The sequence below is a fragment of the Halyomorpha halys genome, unplaced genomic scaffold (assembly GCF_000696795.3).
Source record: "Halyomorpha halys isolate HHAL.00 unplaced genomic scaffold, Hhal_1.1 Scaffold134.1, whole genome shotgun sequence".
In the NCBI taxonomy this organism is placed as follows: Eukaryota; Metazoa; Arthropoda; class Insecta; order Hemiptera; family Pentatomidae; genus Halyomorpha; species Halyomorpha halys.
The window spans coordinates 13,096-28,521 of NW_027107159.1; the positions used below are offsets into that span (position 1 = coordinate 13,096).

Here is a 15,426-nt window from a genome sequence, read left to right on the forward strand (position 1 = left end):
ATATGGCTTTTTTTTCATTTCTTTTGCTCTAATTCAAAAACATTAAATTCATTCTTCTTACAAACCCATATTTTTAATTCCCGAGTGACTGGATAAGTAGTCTTTTCGACAATAGGTTCATCGACCTTGGGATCTGAATTATCTTCAGCTGCTTCTTCCTTCATCTTGACCCTTGAATTCATATCCTTGATACATTCCCTAAACTTTTCTCTAAAATAATGAATATTAAAATGGTAAGTATTTATACAGTATTGTAAATAACGAAAATTTAACATTTAATAAATTTTTAATTTCTGACCTCTGCTGGTTTTCCTTTTCAACTCGATTGGATGTTTCGCCAAGATTTATCGATTTGAAAATTCTGTAAACTTTATGAATGGAAACACCTTCGCCTTTAAATATTTTACCTAATTTAATGATTTGAATAAGGGCTTTGGTATTCATTGGATACTTCATCACATCGGCTAAGCTAAAATAAAACATATATTTAATAATAATGAACAGCTTAAGTAAAATAGTAAATTACATGTTCTTTTTCATTTGAGATTCATACGATAATAACAGTGTAAGTGGCTGTCATAATTTAATTACACTTTCCATTTAGATTTCACTAGCAAAATAACTTACTCAAATTTCAGCAAATGTTAGTAACAATTTTATCCTTTAGCAGAAGGTGCATCACTTGAATTTCACCATCAAAAGAGTGGATAAAACAACTACCTTTTGACAACTTTAAAAATTCTAATTTAATATGGATAAATTTAATAATATTAGAAATATTTTCATTTAAAAAATACATCTGACACACGTGTGTATCATTGTGATATAAACACTACAAAATTAAAAATAAAATGTATCTAGCCAAGTAGTTAGAAGAAATTATCAAATGTTGATTGACAGAGATAAACTATATATTGGGATTAGGACTATTATAGTTATTTATTGGACACAGAGGCTTTAAAAAAACTCGAACAAATTTATACAGATTTAATTTTGACCAAAAAAAAAATAATTTAGATTGATTAATGTATTTTCAAGTCAATTTGGCCATTCTCAAATACCAATTTACACTAACATAAAATACTTAAAAAATGTTTGCATACTATTCTGCCCAGGTCACCAGTTTCAATTAAAATTACCCTCTTTTGTCATTATTTCATTAATATTAAAACTTTTAATTATTATCAATTTAACTTTATTACACTTTGCTATCATAACAATATCAAATTCCATCAAATCCTTTGTCATAAGCCAACCAACTGCCCTATAGTATCCTTCAATAATGTTGTTCTTACCCCTGTTGAATAGATCTACTACCTAGGATCATATCTGGACAAACGACTAACTGGGGGAATCTTCCCACAAGATTGAAAAGATAGGAAACTGCATGAAGATTCCAACTATAATAGCACTTACTACAAACGGTCTTAACTTCCAATTTATTACAAAGGACTGATCTACATGACAAAATAAGGCCAATCTGGACATACGGAGCTGAGCTTTGGGGCTCCACTTAACCTTCGAATTCCTTTTGTTTCCAATCCTTAAGAATTCAAAATCCTCAATGCTCCTTACTCTGTCACAAATAAAATCATCCATAAAGATCTATTGTTCCATATGTAACTGATCAAACCCGAGCCAGATATCAATCCTCCCATTATAAACTCCCTAACCACCCAAACCAACTAGTTTCTAACCTTGCTTCCTCTTCCATTCCTCACACTCCTCCGAGGTGCCTAAAAAGAAGATGGCCTTTAGACCTTCTAATGTAGAAATGTTATTAGAGTGTTACCAATAGGTAGTTTCTCTACATCCCTGTATCACTCCATTATAACTGAGATCAAATTTACTGAATGTATTATAATGTACAGTTGTAAATTTCAATAAATATATTAAAAAAGAAATATTGTCATATTTATAAAAATAATTTACAATATAATAATATCTTACATCAATTTTACTAGATTTATTTTAATGTAAATGCTGTTACAATAGATAAAATAGTAACAAAGATAAAAAAAAAAAAAGTTTGAAATATTCTTAATGGAACATAATACCTTAGGCTATTATAAAAAATAAATAAAAATAAGTATACTTACGCTAAGAGACAATTTTCTGTGAATTCTGTGGGTCTCAATGCTATATATTTAATTAAATTAACAAGTTCCCAATGTGGAGGAAATATTGGATCTTGGAGACGTAAAACATTCCGTAATTTTGAATTTTTTTGTTCTACTCTATGAAAAATACATGCTAATATTTTGTTGTCACTCTGACCTATTAGATTCAAATTTTTTTTCAGAAGTAACTTCATGAATTCTTTTCGCTCATTTGAATCTAAATTGGAAAATTTAGCTTTTTTTTTATTTTTAGATAATTTACCAGATATTGTCTCTGTTATCATAGTATTTTTTAAATATTCTACTTTATACCGCTTCTGTAAAGCTTTACAAAGTTCAACATTCCATATACCCGCTTGGTACGCCCTTTCTCCAGTATTTTCATACGATTTATCAGCCATGGCTTTTATAAGAACAGGTAACTTAAGCCAAGAATGCATTGCTTTCAGAAATGTTCCCCAAACTAAACATCTCATGCCTGAAACAACCAAAAGTAACCAGTACAATATAGATATTATAGCCATTCATTTAAAGGATAAATTAAAATCCATATAAAACAATAATAATTTCATCTAAATGTGATTAACGTTAGATTAGCAAAGATACAGTGAATTAATCCATATGTAATTTAAAATATTTTGTGCGTATGTGTATTTCTAATCTCTCATGGACTTGATTGATCACTGTATCTCAAAAATAACAATGGGTATGTAGCTAAAATCTCTAATCCTGGTTCTCCATGTGCAGCATATCGCTGCTTTCCTTGAATGACAATAATGCTCATATGACAAAAAAAAAAATTTTTTTTTATTTTGTTGAGTGTTAAAATCCACAGACTGTACAGTAGACAACAGTTAATTTGCAACAACTTTAATAGCTTTAGGAAAGTCTGTAGAACAACCTCGGTAAAGAGGTTTCAAATACAACTAATTCTAAATAAAATGAAACAAATTTTTTTTTTTGTAACATGTGCCACTATTCAAAAAAAGCAGCAATGTGGGAAATAACATAAGATTAAAGAAAATAAATAAATAAAATAAAATAAATAAATAAAATAAATAAAGAAAATAAAGAATATATTTGATGTAACTTTACCATTATGCTTAGCAGAATCATCTATTAATTTTTCTACTAAAATGTTTATTGTATTTACACCGTAAACATATTCCGGATAAATGAACTCCTTCAACAATTTAAGTAATAAGAAAACCATTCTTGAAATAGAATAGTCTTTTAGTTTCTCCAAGTCCACAATAGTATTTCCACCTTCCTTCAAATCACTCGGTTGACATCTTGATATCACTCCATACATATTAACTCTGTTTATTAAATAAATCTGATCTCTGAAAATTATATCAATGGATAAATAATAAATATGAGTATAAAAGCAAAAGCTTAAAACTTACTTACTTGACATCTGGATCTTGTATATCTCTAATATAATTAAATCCGAGAATATTTTGTTCTTTCAGTGAAACATAGATTGTTAGTAATGCGGGAAGAGATTCTTCAACAACCACTTTTGTATTTTCAACAATGTATTCTTCCATATTCCTTTCCTCTACTTCCCAATAATTAGTCTAATAAACAGTAAAAATCATATATATTGTGGAAAAATTTTACATGTAAAGAAAATATTAACTTTTACTTAGAACAGAGAATAGACATTGATAAAACTATGAACGGAAAATGATAAAATACATGTTATAAAAAATAGGATCATTTGACGTAATTGAGATTATAGAAGAAAAGTGTTATGGTTATATTTAATCATGAATAGTTTTTAGGGATAGGATTTAAAGGAATTGGAACTTTTACAATAATTTTAAGTTAATAATTATTCAAAATTTATAAATAGCTTCTTTATTAATTAGAATTAATTAAAGTATTTATTTGCATTTAAATGCATTATTAAAGTAAATGATATTTATTCATAATTTGGATGTTTGTTGATTTTGAATTATGGAAATTATATTGTGATTATTTATTTTAAGAGTCATAAACTGCTTAAGGTCACATAGCAACAGCCTTCTTCAATAGACTTGATAAAAACAAAGGATTACATTGTGAATATACTTACAGAAGTATTCATATATATATATAAAAGAACTGAAGTTTACAAAAAAAATCAACGAGTACGTAACATTTAATTTTTAGTATAAACTTATAACCAGCTAGTGAAAATAGTTTTAAAAAAACTTAATTGTCAACTAAATAGTCAGCTACACAAGGCATTAGTGTTGCCTCTCACCAGGAAATAGTGGAGTTGTTTAACTGTTCTTAGTATTGGGACTTTGAATTAGAAATAACAGGAGACCATCTTGAAAACATTTGAGTTTGAGGTAATGTATTTCTATTAAGTGCAAAGAGCTTGTGTATTATAAGTAAATAATCATAGCAACCATGGTTACGATAAACAGTTTAAGTGATTTCATAAAGGTAAATAAAATAAGTTTTTAGTTGAAGTGAAAATATGGAAGAAATAAATCAAGAAAAGATTCAACTTAAAAGTATAAGAATGAAGAGGTATAAAGGAAAAGCTCAAGCCAAGTATCATGACTTTTAATTATATTATCTAACACAATTGTTGTTAACCCCATAATATATAATTACCTTGTAAATAATATTTAGTTAGTCTCTTTGTTTAATTCATAATTTATTTTTTATTTATATTAATTTAATTGGATTTAGTTATTTGAAAAGAAAAAAAATGTAATTATATTTGTGTGTTATAATGAGTAATAGAGACAGTTACTAGGGGCTGATGATTGTTGCTTAGGCGTCACCTAGCAACGGGCCGACCATCTTAGTTTTTTTATAGCAGTTCCGGCTAATTAGTGGCCATGGTAGCGTCTAAGCAGTCCTGTCTGCCCTTATAATTTAATAGTTTAGACATTTTAAGTAAGTTAACCACCATTACAGTTCGGAACCAGACCACTTCTGTGTTTCGACTTTAATATGCAGTTCCGGCTAATTAGTGGTCATGATAGCGTCTCAGCAGCCCCTGCGTTTGGTTGATGCTATTTTATTAGACATAATTTGAGTGTTTTAGTCGTCATAACAGTTTGAAACCAGACCACTTCTGTGTTTCGATTTTAATATGAGTTCCGGACAATTAGTGACCAGGAACGTGTGTAACCAGCCCTGCCTGCCTTCATTTTGTCGGCTCGCCTAATACATTAATACAACTTTTGGACTATCGATGAGCCACAACACCAACTTTGGACCATTACAGCGGTACATTTAGCTACAAGAGCTGTGACCTAAACATCTTGGCAGCACTCTTCCTCGGACCTATCGGAGTAGAGCAGCTTGTGTCGACTAGTATTTGTTTTATATGTATTCATTTGTTTATTTGGTAAATTAGTTTATTTTATTTTCATCTTCATAATTTATAGAACTATTTTATTTTCATCTCAGTGGTCTTTTTATTTTTAATTGTATTCATCATTAGTCATATTTTGTTTATTTTAGTTTTAGTTTTTAAAATGTTTAAATTGGCAAAATAAATGTTTAATCCGAACCAGTTTTTTGTTTGTTGATTTTAAAGCCTTCCAACAAAAAGACATAGTCGATTTGAGGTGGCTTTAACAATTGTTTTAGATTTAAATTATACATTTTTTTTATAACTATTAAATTTGAATCAATTTAAAAAGTAAATGATATGATTTTTATTTAACATTGATTAAATTAATGTGTTGATTTGATAGATTTTAAATAATCAAAATATTTGTTATATTATTTTAAAAAAATAAAAACTGTAGTCGGAGTTAATTTTTATTTTATATCTAAATTTTATAAATGATACCAATCGGGAAATGAATGAAAAATTTGTGCAATAAAGCGATTCATTTAAATTTGATTCAGTTTAATCGATTCATATTTGCTAAAATCAATCGATTTAATTGATATTAACTACATAATAGTATATGAAAAATTAACTATTACAAAAAAAAAAGTATATTGTTGTAATATTTTTATTTTATATAAGAATATTTAATAATAATTGTATTTCAATTTTATTATGGTTGTTATAAGAAAAGACAACCCTATTTGAGTGGCCTATTTTGGAGTGTTATTTTCAATTAATATGTGTTTTAATAATGATCACATTTCAATTTCATTTTAAATGAATTTAATAATATTATCTTGATCTAGATATCAGATAAACGGGACTGGATTAAGAATTTGAATTGCAGGTTTTCTAGGATATAGGTGGGGCTCTGGGTAATTACATGGAATGGAAAGGAAATATTGGCATCGGAAGAATGGATAGAGCCACTGCAGCTCAGCGGGATACTAGGTTATGTGCGTATCTCTAATGATTCCAAAATGTGTGGTTTTCAGGATAAGTTTGATCAAAAGTGACTCCAAGATGAATGATTAGAAATAAACTGAGGTATTGAATGAGATAGGAGTATTGTTTAGGATAAGATTAGGAGTCCTGGAATAGATATAAGGAAAGAGGGAGATCCAATTACGATAGCCTTAGTCTTTTCAGCATTTAACGTAAGTTTATTGTCTGTTGCCTAAGTGCTTATACTATTGATGTCTTCTTGTAGATTAATAATTGACATTTGATTTATTATATTAACCTTCAATACAACCAAATTTTACTGTTGATAGGTTTCTTTAGAAAATTACATCGGACTACAAAAATTACTTATTACAAAGAAAAATAACACAACACAGAAAAAATCAAATTATATTAACATTTCTTAATTTCAGTATTAGTTATGTAAATAAAAATGTATATTCTGAAACTTTTTCATATTTACAAAACATTTAGCTTTGTTGCTACTTTCCAATAAATAATTCGTACTTTGAGAAGAACATACTGTGTTCATAAGAAAAAAATGTTTTTATATTAATAGAATAAAATAACCTAGCCATGAAAAACACAAATTTAGGACAATTGAAATTACAATGTATTAAAACAAAAAAGTGATTGATACTTGTTTTTAGTATTGCATCCTGATTCTCCATCAGTTGGGTTGACTTAATTTCTCATTCTTCTCAGCAGATTTTCACTTTCAAATCGAAATTAATTTTTACTTAAAATGGTTTAATTTATTTCAGTTTATCACAAGTAGTGATTATTTATTGTTGGTTTCAATAAAACAAGTTCATTTATACTTGTAAAATCACTAGAGTTCAAATTTAAATTGATTTAATAATGTTTCAAAATAGCATGGACCATTGATGATGGACATTTTACCAACATTTAGAATACCTCTGTTCGGTTCAAGAATTTATTTTCTGTTAATAGCTTTATCCAATACATTATATTTACTTAGGAATAAATATCAGCTAATATAAATTGAGTCTATAGTCAGACATCATTAAGTTTTTAATGACAGACAGCTTAAAGTCTAAGTTTTTAACAGACAAAACTAAATTTAATGTATTTTTATTGCCAATTAAAAAAGTATTTTTCAGAAAAATAATTACCTTAAGCCATTCAAGAATAATATCAGCTGTCATCCGCAAAGCATCAATGGATGGCAAAACATTGCCATGAGCCATCTGGTGCCTAATATTAACTACCCAATCTGGAATATTAAATATCTTGGCTCTGGCGTACATTGACATCTTCCTGTTCTTTTTCCCAGCTTCATCATTTAACAAATTTAGGAATCTGTAATAACAATAAAAAATATAAGTAACACATATAATAAGTAATATATACAATGGCAGATTTGAAATGCCACATTTTTTTGATAAGTCCATTTTTTATTTTCCTTTATATACATTTATCTTCATATCTAATTGTTCTGTAATTTTAAAGGAAAAATGGATACTGAATTGAACAGCTTCTGTATCATACCTAAGCCTGGTCCTAGTCATAAACATAACGATAGTGAGCCTCCTGCCAAGAAAAGGACTTTGGATCAATCTAAAACACTACGAAGATAGAAAATCACTTCAATGGCTGAGGTTCACAAATTATTGTTTAAATATTGGGAGTCTGATGATGGATTTGAGGAGATGAATAAAGATTTATTTATCTCTTCCTCTGAAGAAGAAGATGGGGATGGAGGTGGTATTGAACTTATTTAAGAGGAACAATAGGAAGAAATATTAGCAAGTATACCCAGCGGTTCCTCGGCTTCAAGTTCTACCGTGGCAGTCAGCTATCGGCCCCATTTTATATATATTGTTTTATACATTAGTTTGTATATAGATTTTTTAATAATAATGTTTTATTTATTGATTTGTATCATCAGGCATCTGGGGCCTGTTTTGACATAATCCGGAGGCAGTCGAGGCATTAACGTGTTAATTTACAAATACACAAAAGATAATTCGTTATATGTTTAAGTGTAAGAGTATTAAATAAAAAATGAAAAGAGGAAAAGTACAAAAAAAAAAAATTAAGGAACTCATAAAATATTTTATAAAAATTCATCCAGTACCTCATAATTTCAGCTGAGTACATTAGCTGCAACTGATGTAAATCAGCTGGAGATTTAGTGTCAGGGTAAAGGTGTCTATCACTAATGGCCACCTGCATAATTCCTCTTGTACAGTCCATACCGGGCCTGTAGCGCCATTCCCTGAAATGATTATTAAGTGTTATAATTAATTAATTACTTACACATTGATTAAGAAGTAGAAGAAGTTGGTGGTGGGGTTGGGGTCATGAGTAAGACAAGTTTATTGAGTTCCAACATTTCAACGTTCAAAGTTTTAAATTTCAAACTTTCATCAAATTATGTTTTAATTAACCTCCCTTCCTTTTTTTAAAATAATTAACTGCCACACCCCCTAACCACCCCAAACTGGGGCCCTTGGAGTTAATATCATGGTGCCTTACCACTAAGCCACCTGTTCCATACTTTTGTTTATAAGCATGATAATTTTTTTTTCTTTTTCACTTTATTTTATTTCATTACAACTATTTTAATTTTTTTTAAGGAATTATTGTTATCATTTACATGTTTTTTTTTGTTCTTTTTTATGGATATATAGTATGAATGAACATTAATACTAATTGTGACAGATTGTATTATTACTCTAATAAATATATAAATGCCACAGCTATAATAGTTTATCCTGTATAAATAACTACATAAGAATTAAATAGTAATAAGAATAATGTAATACATAGAATCACTCCAATCTATTATGGTATCAAGAGCCTTAACCACTTCATCGTATTTTCTTGAATACAGCCCATTGAACACGGCAACCCATTCGCTCCTGAAAGAACAATCAACATATTATTTTCAAATAAATTAGAACCTTATCTTAAAGCTTTAAGATGCATGCAACAAATTCTTAGTAAAGGAAAATTTCAATATTCTATTATATAAGAATGACAGAAAATAAAACAATTTAAATTAACAGAAAACTTTTACATAATATCATAATCTTCAGTCAATGGTTGTATTTCATTTTTACTTTCTTAACCCCATTAGGTGAGAAGGGTATTTTAATGGCATTGAATGATTGATGCACAATTTTTAACAGATCTATTCATTTTAGAGCTCTCTTAGTCCAAAAAAAGCATTTTTTTGCCTCTTTGTTTGTTATGAAGATATTAATCCATGATATAAAAGATCGGATATCCTGTAATTTAGAACAGCATCGTGCTAGCCAAAATGTGGTTTACTCAAGACTGTTGTGCCGAAATAGCTCTAATTACTTTGCTGAAACTAGCTTTCTAATTAAAGCCTAAGAAAAAAAACAGAAGATAACATGATTTTTAAACAATCAAAAAGTATATATGTATAATGGTAAACTACACATATCTTTATTTCATAAGGAATACCATTACCAAAAAAAAAGAAAAAATACATTGAAATAGGATTAGTATCAGCAGAGATATAGCTTTATACTAAGGTTTGTATTTTCCTTACCACCCAGGTTAGTGGTTCACAAAATATGGATGTCTGCGGACCACTAACCCAAAAATAATATAAGTTTCAGAGATCTCCCCGGGGCTCTCAGGAGCCTGCCCTTTTCTTGGAACCATACCTTTATTTTGGAAAAATAGCATTTGAGTGGCAATTAACACCTCAAAAAAGCCAAAAAAAAATGTTAAATTCAACCAGTATTAGTAGAGATCATTCAAAATCAATATATATTCCTCAACATTCGCAATGCTTACTTGAAGAATAATTAAATTGTCAAACAATATGAACTAAAAAATCTTTGTTGAACCTATATCAGTGAAAATACAACAAGCAATAATTGTATTGGTCTTTGCAGCGAAAGCTCATAATGACACGCCAGATATATTTGAAAGAAACGCCTAAAATAACAATTAGAGTGAGTTGACATGCACATTTTTACTTTCGTAACTTAGCAATAGAAAAAATAAAGAATAAGATAATTTCCCAGTACTTGATGTAAAACTCTTACTTGGATTTCCATGGAATCAAGTGAGCGTTTATCATTTTGACACAAAATTAAAAACAAGAATTTCGAAAAGGGAATAATAAACTTAAGGTTATAAGAGTCTAACAAGTAGGTCGCAATTGATTAGGAAAGGATAGTTCTTGAACGAACTAGTTCAAAGGAATTATTCAGCAAAAGATACAGAACGATGTGATGTTTTTAAGTCGGGTATAGACTAGTAGCAGGCGAAGGATTTATTAAACGAAAAGACTCAAATTCAAAATTCTAATTATGTCAAATTCTATGTCAGTCACTTGAGAGTCATTACTTTAGATATGAAATTGAAATTTGACGGTTCATGAAAGAAAAGACTTATGGTGGTTTTGATCATATATTTTGGCTTCGAAACGCAGCCCATACAATTCAACGAATAATGGACAGCATTTTATCCATTCCTCTTACTCGGTGATATCATGATAGTGCCACAGACTGGTTGAAAATTCACGTTTTGGGGGGAGAGGGGGAGAGAGCCTTGTCAAACAAAATCAGTTTTAGTGCCCTCTTAATTACAATTCAATTTTCTTTAAGATTCATACATTCAAAAGTTTTTAGCACTACTACGTTTTAGTACGAATGAAATTTATCTGAGTGTCATTAGAAAAATAGATTTGGTAATATTTAAATCACAATAAAATTTTGGAAGATTATTGATTGACCGTGTGTATAGATGAATGAAATATGGTCCGGATGCGGTAAAAAAAAAAACTCAAATAGTAGATAATTATTCTATTTTATAAATAGTATTAAATAAATAGATAATTATACTATTTTATCAATAAAATAGTATAATTATCTACTATTTGAGTTTTTTTTTTTACCGCACACGGACCATATTCCATTCACAATAAAATTTGTTTTAAGATGCATACTCTCAGACGTTTTTACTATTCATGTAATGGGCGATATCAGTTGTAGAAAGAAAAAAACTTTTTGTCAAACCCGATCTGTGAACCAACGAAAATAGATTTGGTACCATCTTAATCAAAATTACATTTACTTCAAAATTCTACTTTCCAATTTGTTTACCACTGAATTAGAGTGCAAAATCACAAGATATCTATTTCAGAAAAAGAAAACAGTTGGATGATTTTATAAATTCATTTGAATAAAAGTTATTTTAGCGGAAAGGTGGACTTTATCTTAGTCAGGTTCTAGAAATTCAGGAAGCTGACACAGACTGAGACCAGGAGGGTTGGACCAGCCTGGTAACTGCAGGAGGCACTCAGACGGATGCGCACCAGAAGGGCCTACCGAACGGATGCAGTGGACAAGGTGCAGCTCAATCAGTAAGAAGAATTGGTGATCTTTGGGAGCAGTGGCATGCGCAATCCCAGCGGGCACTACCCCACTACTCCCGCACCCCGTATGCCAGAAATGGCAAGGGAGGGGGATAAAAAAAAAATGATTCTAGAAATTCAGAAAATTTCTGACTCAAATAAAACTAAATAATTTTTACTCATTCACAAATAAAACAGTAGGATTCCTGTGTCTATCTATTTTCCAATAAACTACCAAATTTACCTTTGATAGAGGTAGGACTGATACGCCAGGGGATAGATCTCTTTCTTCCAAAATAGAACTAATAGCCCAGTTCCACTTTCAACAAATAAAGGTAAACTTCGAAGATTTCTTGGCATTGTTAATTTTCTATATGCGTTGTCTGCTAAAAGGCGCCAAACACTGAAGATTCTCCACAATTTTGCAGGGGCTGCGAAGAAGAACGGAGTAACACCCTTAGAATGGACTTAGGAAGCCAAGTGGCCTTTCAACAATGGCAAAAAAATATCAGGGCATCTGTAGCGCTAGGTTACCGGTCAAAAAGAGGATTTCTGTCGATTGCCTGTGGTGGTTTCAATAGTGCTCCAGGAACAAGATGATACACAGTGAAAACCTCTCGATTTCGAAAAAGGTTTGAATCCGATCTAGCAGAATTACTAAACTTAACGACCGTATCACTTCCGTCCTCTCAGTGATGGTCATGTGTGATATTCACTGATCATAAACCTATTCAACATGTTTAATAAACAACAGGAAACTGCAACACCTATGAGTAATTTACTTTCTTATTTCATTCGCTATTCAGGAAGTATCCGGAGCAAAGAATATCTTTTTAAATATGGTTTCACTAATTGATTTGGTAAAGGAACTAGACGAAGTCGAGAAGATAGTGGTTGAACAAAAAGCCGACACTAGTGTCACAGACCTCTGACATTCCATTTTTTTTTTTCTTCTTAAATAGCTGGACACTCCATGTAAAAAATAGGTTATGGCTGGAACTTCTTCATCACCTGAACCCCATCACTACCCACCAATAAATCTAAGACAGGCGATATTCAATACGTCAATAATTTTTGTCATCCAGATATTCGTTTTTCAAGACACTATGCATCTCAAAAATTCTTCTGACCGAATATGGATAAGTCTTGTACGAGCATGGGTGTCAGAATTGGGCAATACTTCGCTATTTTTTAATAATAAAGTAAGCGAGTACTAAGTACAAAATGTAATCAAGTTCACGTACTCAACAATCAAGAATACTTTTGTAATCGATTACATCAAATTTTAAAATGATAAGTACTTTTGTAACTGATTAAGGAAAACTCAAATATTCTGACTATCTTGTAATTAATTACTTCTTGGGATGATTTTATAACCAAATACAATATTCTTAAAATTTTTGATTAAAAAGTATATGAGTACTGATTACAGAGAAAATTCAAGTAATTTTAAGTAATTCAAGTAATTAATTTCATTTAATAAAAATACCTAAATCAAAAACAAACATTATTGCGTTCAAAATTGTGAAGTGTACTGAAAATACTAAAATGATTGGTATGATTACTTTACTTTTACTAATATTTGTTAGTATTGATTACAAATACCTGTATTTAAATTGGTTAGAGTATGAATTATCTGTACTCATACTTGGATGTTTTCTCGAATGGCGATAACTTTACTTTTACTCACCTTGAAATGATTTGAGCATTGTACTTCGTACTCAACAATGTTAAGTACATGTAAAGTAATCGCACTCCATACCCAAGCACGATTTGGCTGATTGTAGGTAGCAAGTCGACAGTCAAACGTAAAGTGTTACACTTTGAGTAAACTAAGCTCCCATAGGCAGATTTAAGCATATGCATTTAGACACCATCAGGACATTTTTCAATTTGGAAGGAAAACGCTACTTTCTCAGAATAATTGGCAAACATACCCGGTGGGCAGTAGCTGAATCAGTTGAAGATGTTTCTACAGAGATAATCTCCAATGCATTCTTAGAAAAGTCTTTCTCGATCCGAAAAGAACGAACTTTCCACGCGGCTGACACATATTTTAGAAACTCAACATGTCCGAACTACTATCTATCATTTGCAATTAAATGACTATGCTAAAAAGTGTCATCCAACCCAGAAGAAGACACTCCAGGCACACTCCATCGATTCTACAAACAGGACCGAACCTTCCCGTAGTTCTTCTCGGATTAAAAGTGGCGATAAGACTTATAGATCCGTAAAGATGTTTTTTAGGCAACAAAGTGGTCTATCAGGAGAGATATTAAAACTTAAAAAACGAAAAGAGGATATTGATGGGTTCAAACAAAAATTAAGGAAGCTCGTGAATACGCTGCGACCGGTATCCTTTAATATCAGATGAAGACAGATTTTCATCTCTAAAGACTGGGTAGGTGTACTCATGACTTCCTAGGAGACGACGTAGTACTCCTGCCTCTGACACCACCGTATACCTTACTTGAAACCACCATATACCTTACCTGTGCCACAGGCGTTAGGTGAGGACATTTTCGAAAAACCGTAACAGTCTTTAGATAATCGCATAAAGCCAGTTATTTCTCGGAATTCTTGAATTAACCGCTGCGAACGCGTTACCCACGACTCCTACCAGCATCACCCAATCTATGTTATAATAATAATAATTACAAACCTTATGTAGATAAACATTGCCGGGAGAATCACACTACAGTGATATGAGCATCAATTAGGTAATACATATCGATAGTATTTATTGAGTTAATGTAAGTGACCTTCCTGAATGTACGTGTATGTCGCTGCGATATATGTAAATGTTATTATCTTTCGTTCTCTGCATAATTTTGTTTTATAGTGGTGTTGAAGAGTTGTATTTTCTCTTTTTTTTTGTTAATAGTAAGAATAATAAATTCCTTCTTCATACCACATATTTTATTTTTATTACTGTTAGTTTAATGTTTATTTTCTGACTGTAAGAGTTCAATACATTGTGTTAACAATACTAGTATTTGTTATTTTTATCACAACTGATAATAAACACCAAAAAGTGTTTAAAAGTACTAACCAAAAGTTTTAAACATACATATTTTTTGAAGTTATAGGTCTTGGTGTAAATTTGCAGCATAATTTTTAACATGGTCAAAAAATTTAGCTTCATCGGCAGTCACTCTGAGATACAGAGTGCGAATGAGTGTATGTGATAATATTCTGTTGTTTTATCGATATATTTAATTTCGAATTTGCAAAAACTTCTGTTTTAACACATGTAAAAATAGAATACATGTTTTAATAATAAATTTTGAAACTTTATATGGTACTTCCATTTTAATAAACCATACTGTATTTTCACATTTCTCAAGATTTTAAGATTATGCCCCCCATCTTTAGGGAAATATAATTTAACTATTACTTTAATGCTACAACAATATTGATTTAATTTATTAAAATATTTATTCAATCAACACATATTTTCTTAAATCCAACATTAAATTTTTTTTCAGCCTTGCCCTATTGTTTTGTATTATGTCCACAGCCGACTAAAGTTCACTTCAATTCATTGGTATTTAAGTTATCCATTAAGGTATTATTTCGATAAAAAAAAAACTTATCTCTTTAAGAGAAGTACCATAAAAATA

At 30.2% G+C, this 15,426-nt stretch overlaps 1 protein-coding gene across 2 annotated transcripts; it reads right to left on the bottom strand.

The window, feature by feature from the left end:
- Window positions 1–6: 6 nt before the first annotated feature.
- On the bottom strand, window positions 7–14,596 carry LOC106678314 (uncharacterized). 2 transcript variants are annotated; one of them, XM_067045451.1, is made up of 9 exons: window positions 14,466–14,596; window positions 9,228–9,323; window positions 8,537–8,677; window positions 7,572–7,758; window positions 3,531–3,700; window positions 3,216–3,463; window positions 2,100–2,598; window positions 299–469; window positions 7–210 (listed from the first exon to the last, which is right to left on the bottom strand). In XM_067045451.1, the coding sequence occupies exons 1-9, from the start codon at window positions 14,480–14,482 to the stop codon at window positions 15–17; spliced, it is 1,725 nt and encodes a 574-aa protein (XP_066901552.1). In that variant the 5' UTR covers window positions 14,483–14,596; the 3' UTR covers window positions 7–14. The 2 variants fall into 2 exon arrangements, with proteins under 2 accessions (XP_066901552.1, XP_014272240.1); XM_014416754.3 differs by lacking the exon at window positions 14,466–14,596 and adding an exon at window positions 10,488–10,604.
- Between the last annotated feature and the right edge of the window lie 830 nt (window positions 14,597–15,426).

Coding starts and splice junctions, on each gene's coding strand:
- LOC106678314 (XM_014416754.3), bottom strand. CDS start 10,522: ATGATAAACGCTCACTTGATTCCATGGAAATCCAA. Junction 9,324..10,487: donor TTGATTCCATGGAAATCCAA/GTAAGAGTTTTA, acceptor TTGTTCTTTCAG/GAGCGAATGGGTTGCCGTGT. Junction 470..2,099: donor ACAGAAAATTGTCTCTTAGC/GTAAGTATACTT, acceptor GTTTTATTTTAG/CTTAGCCGATGTGATGAAGT.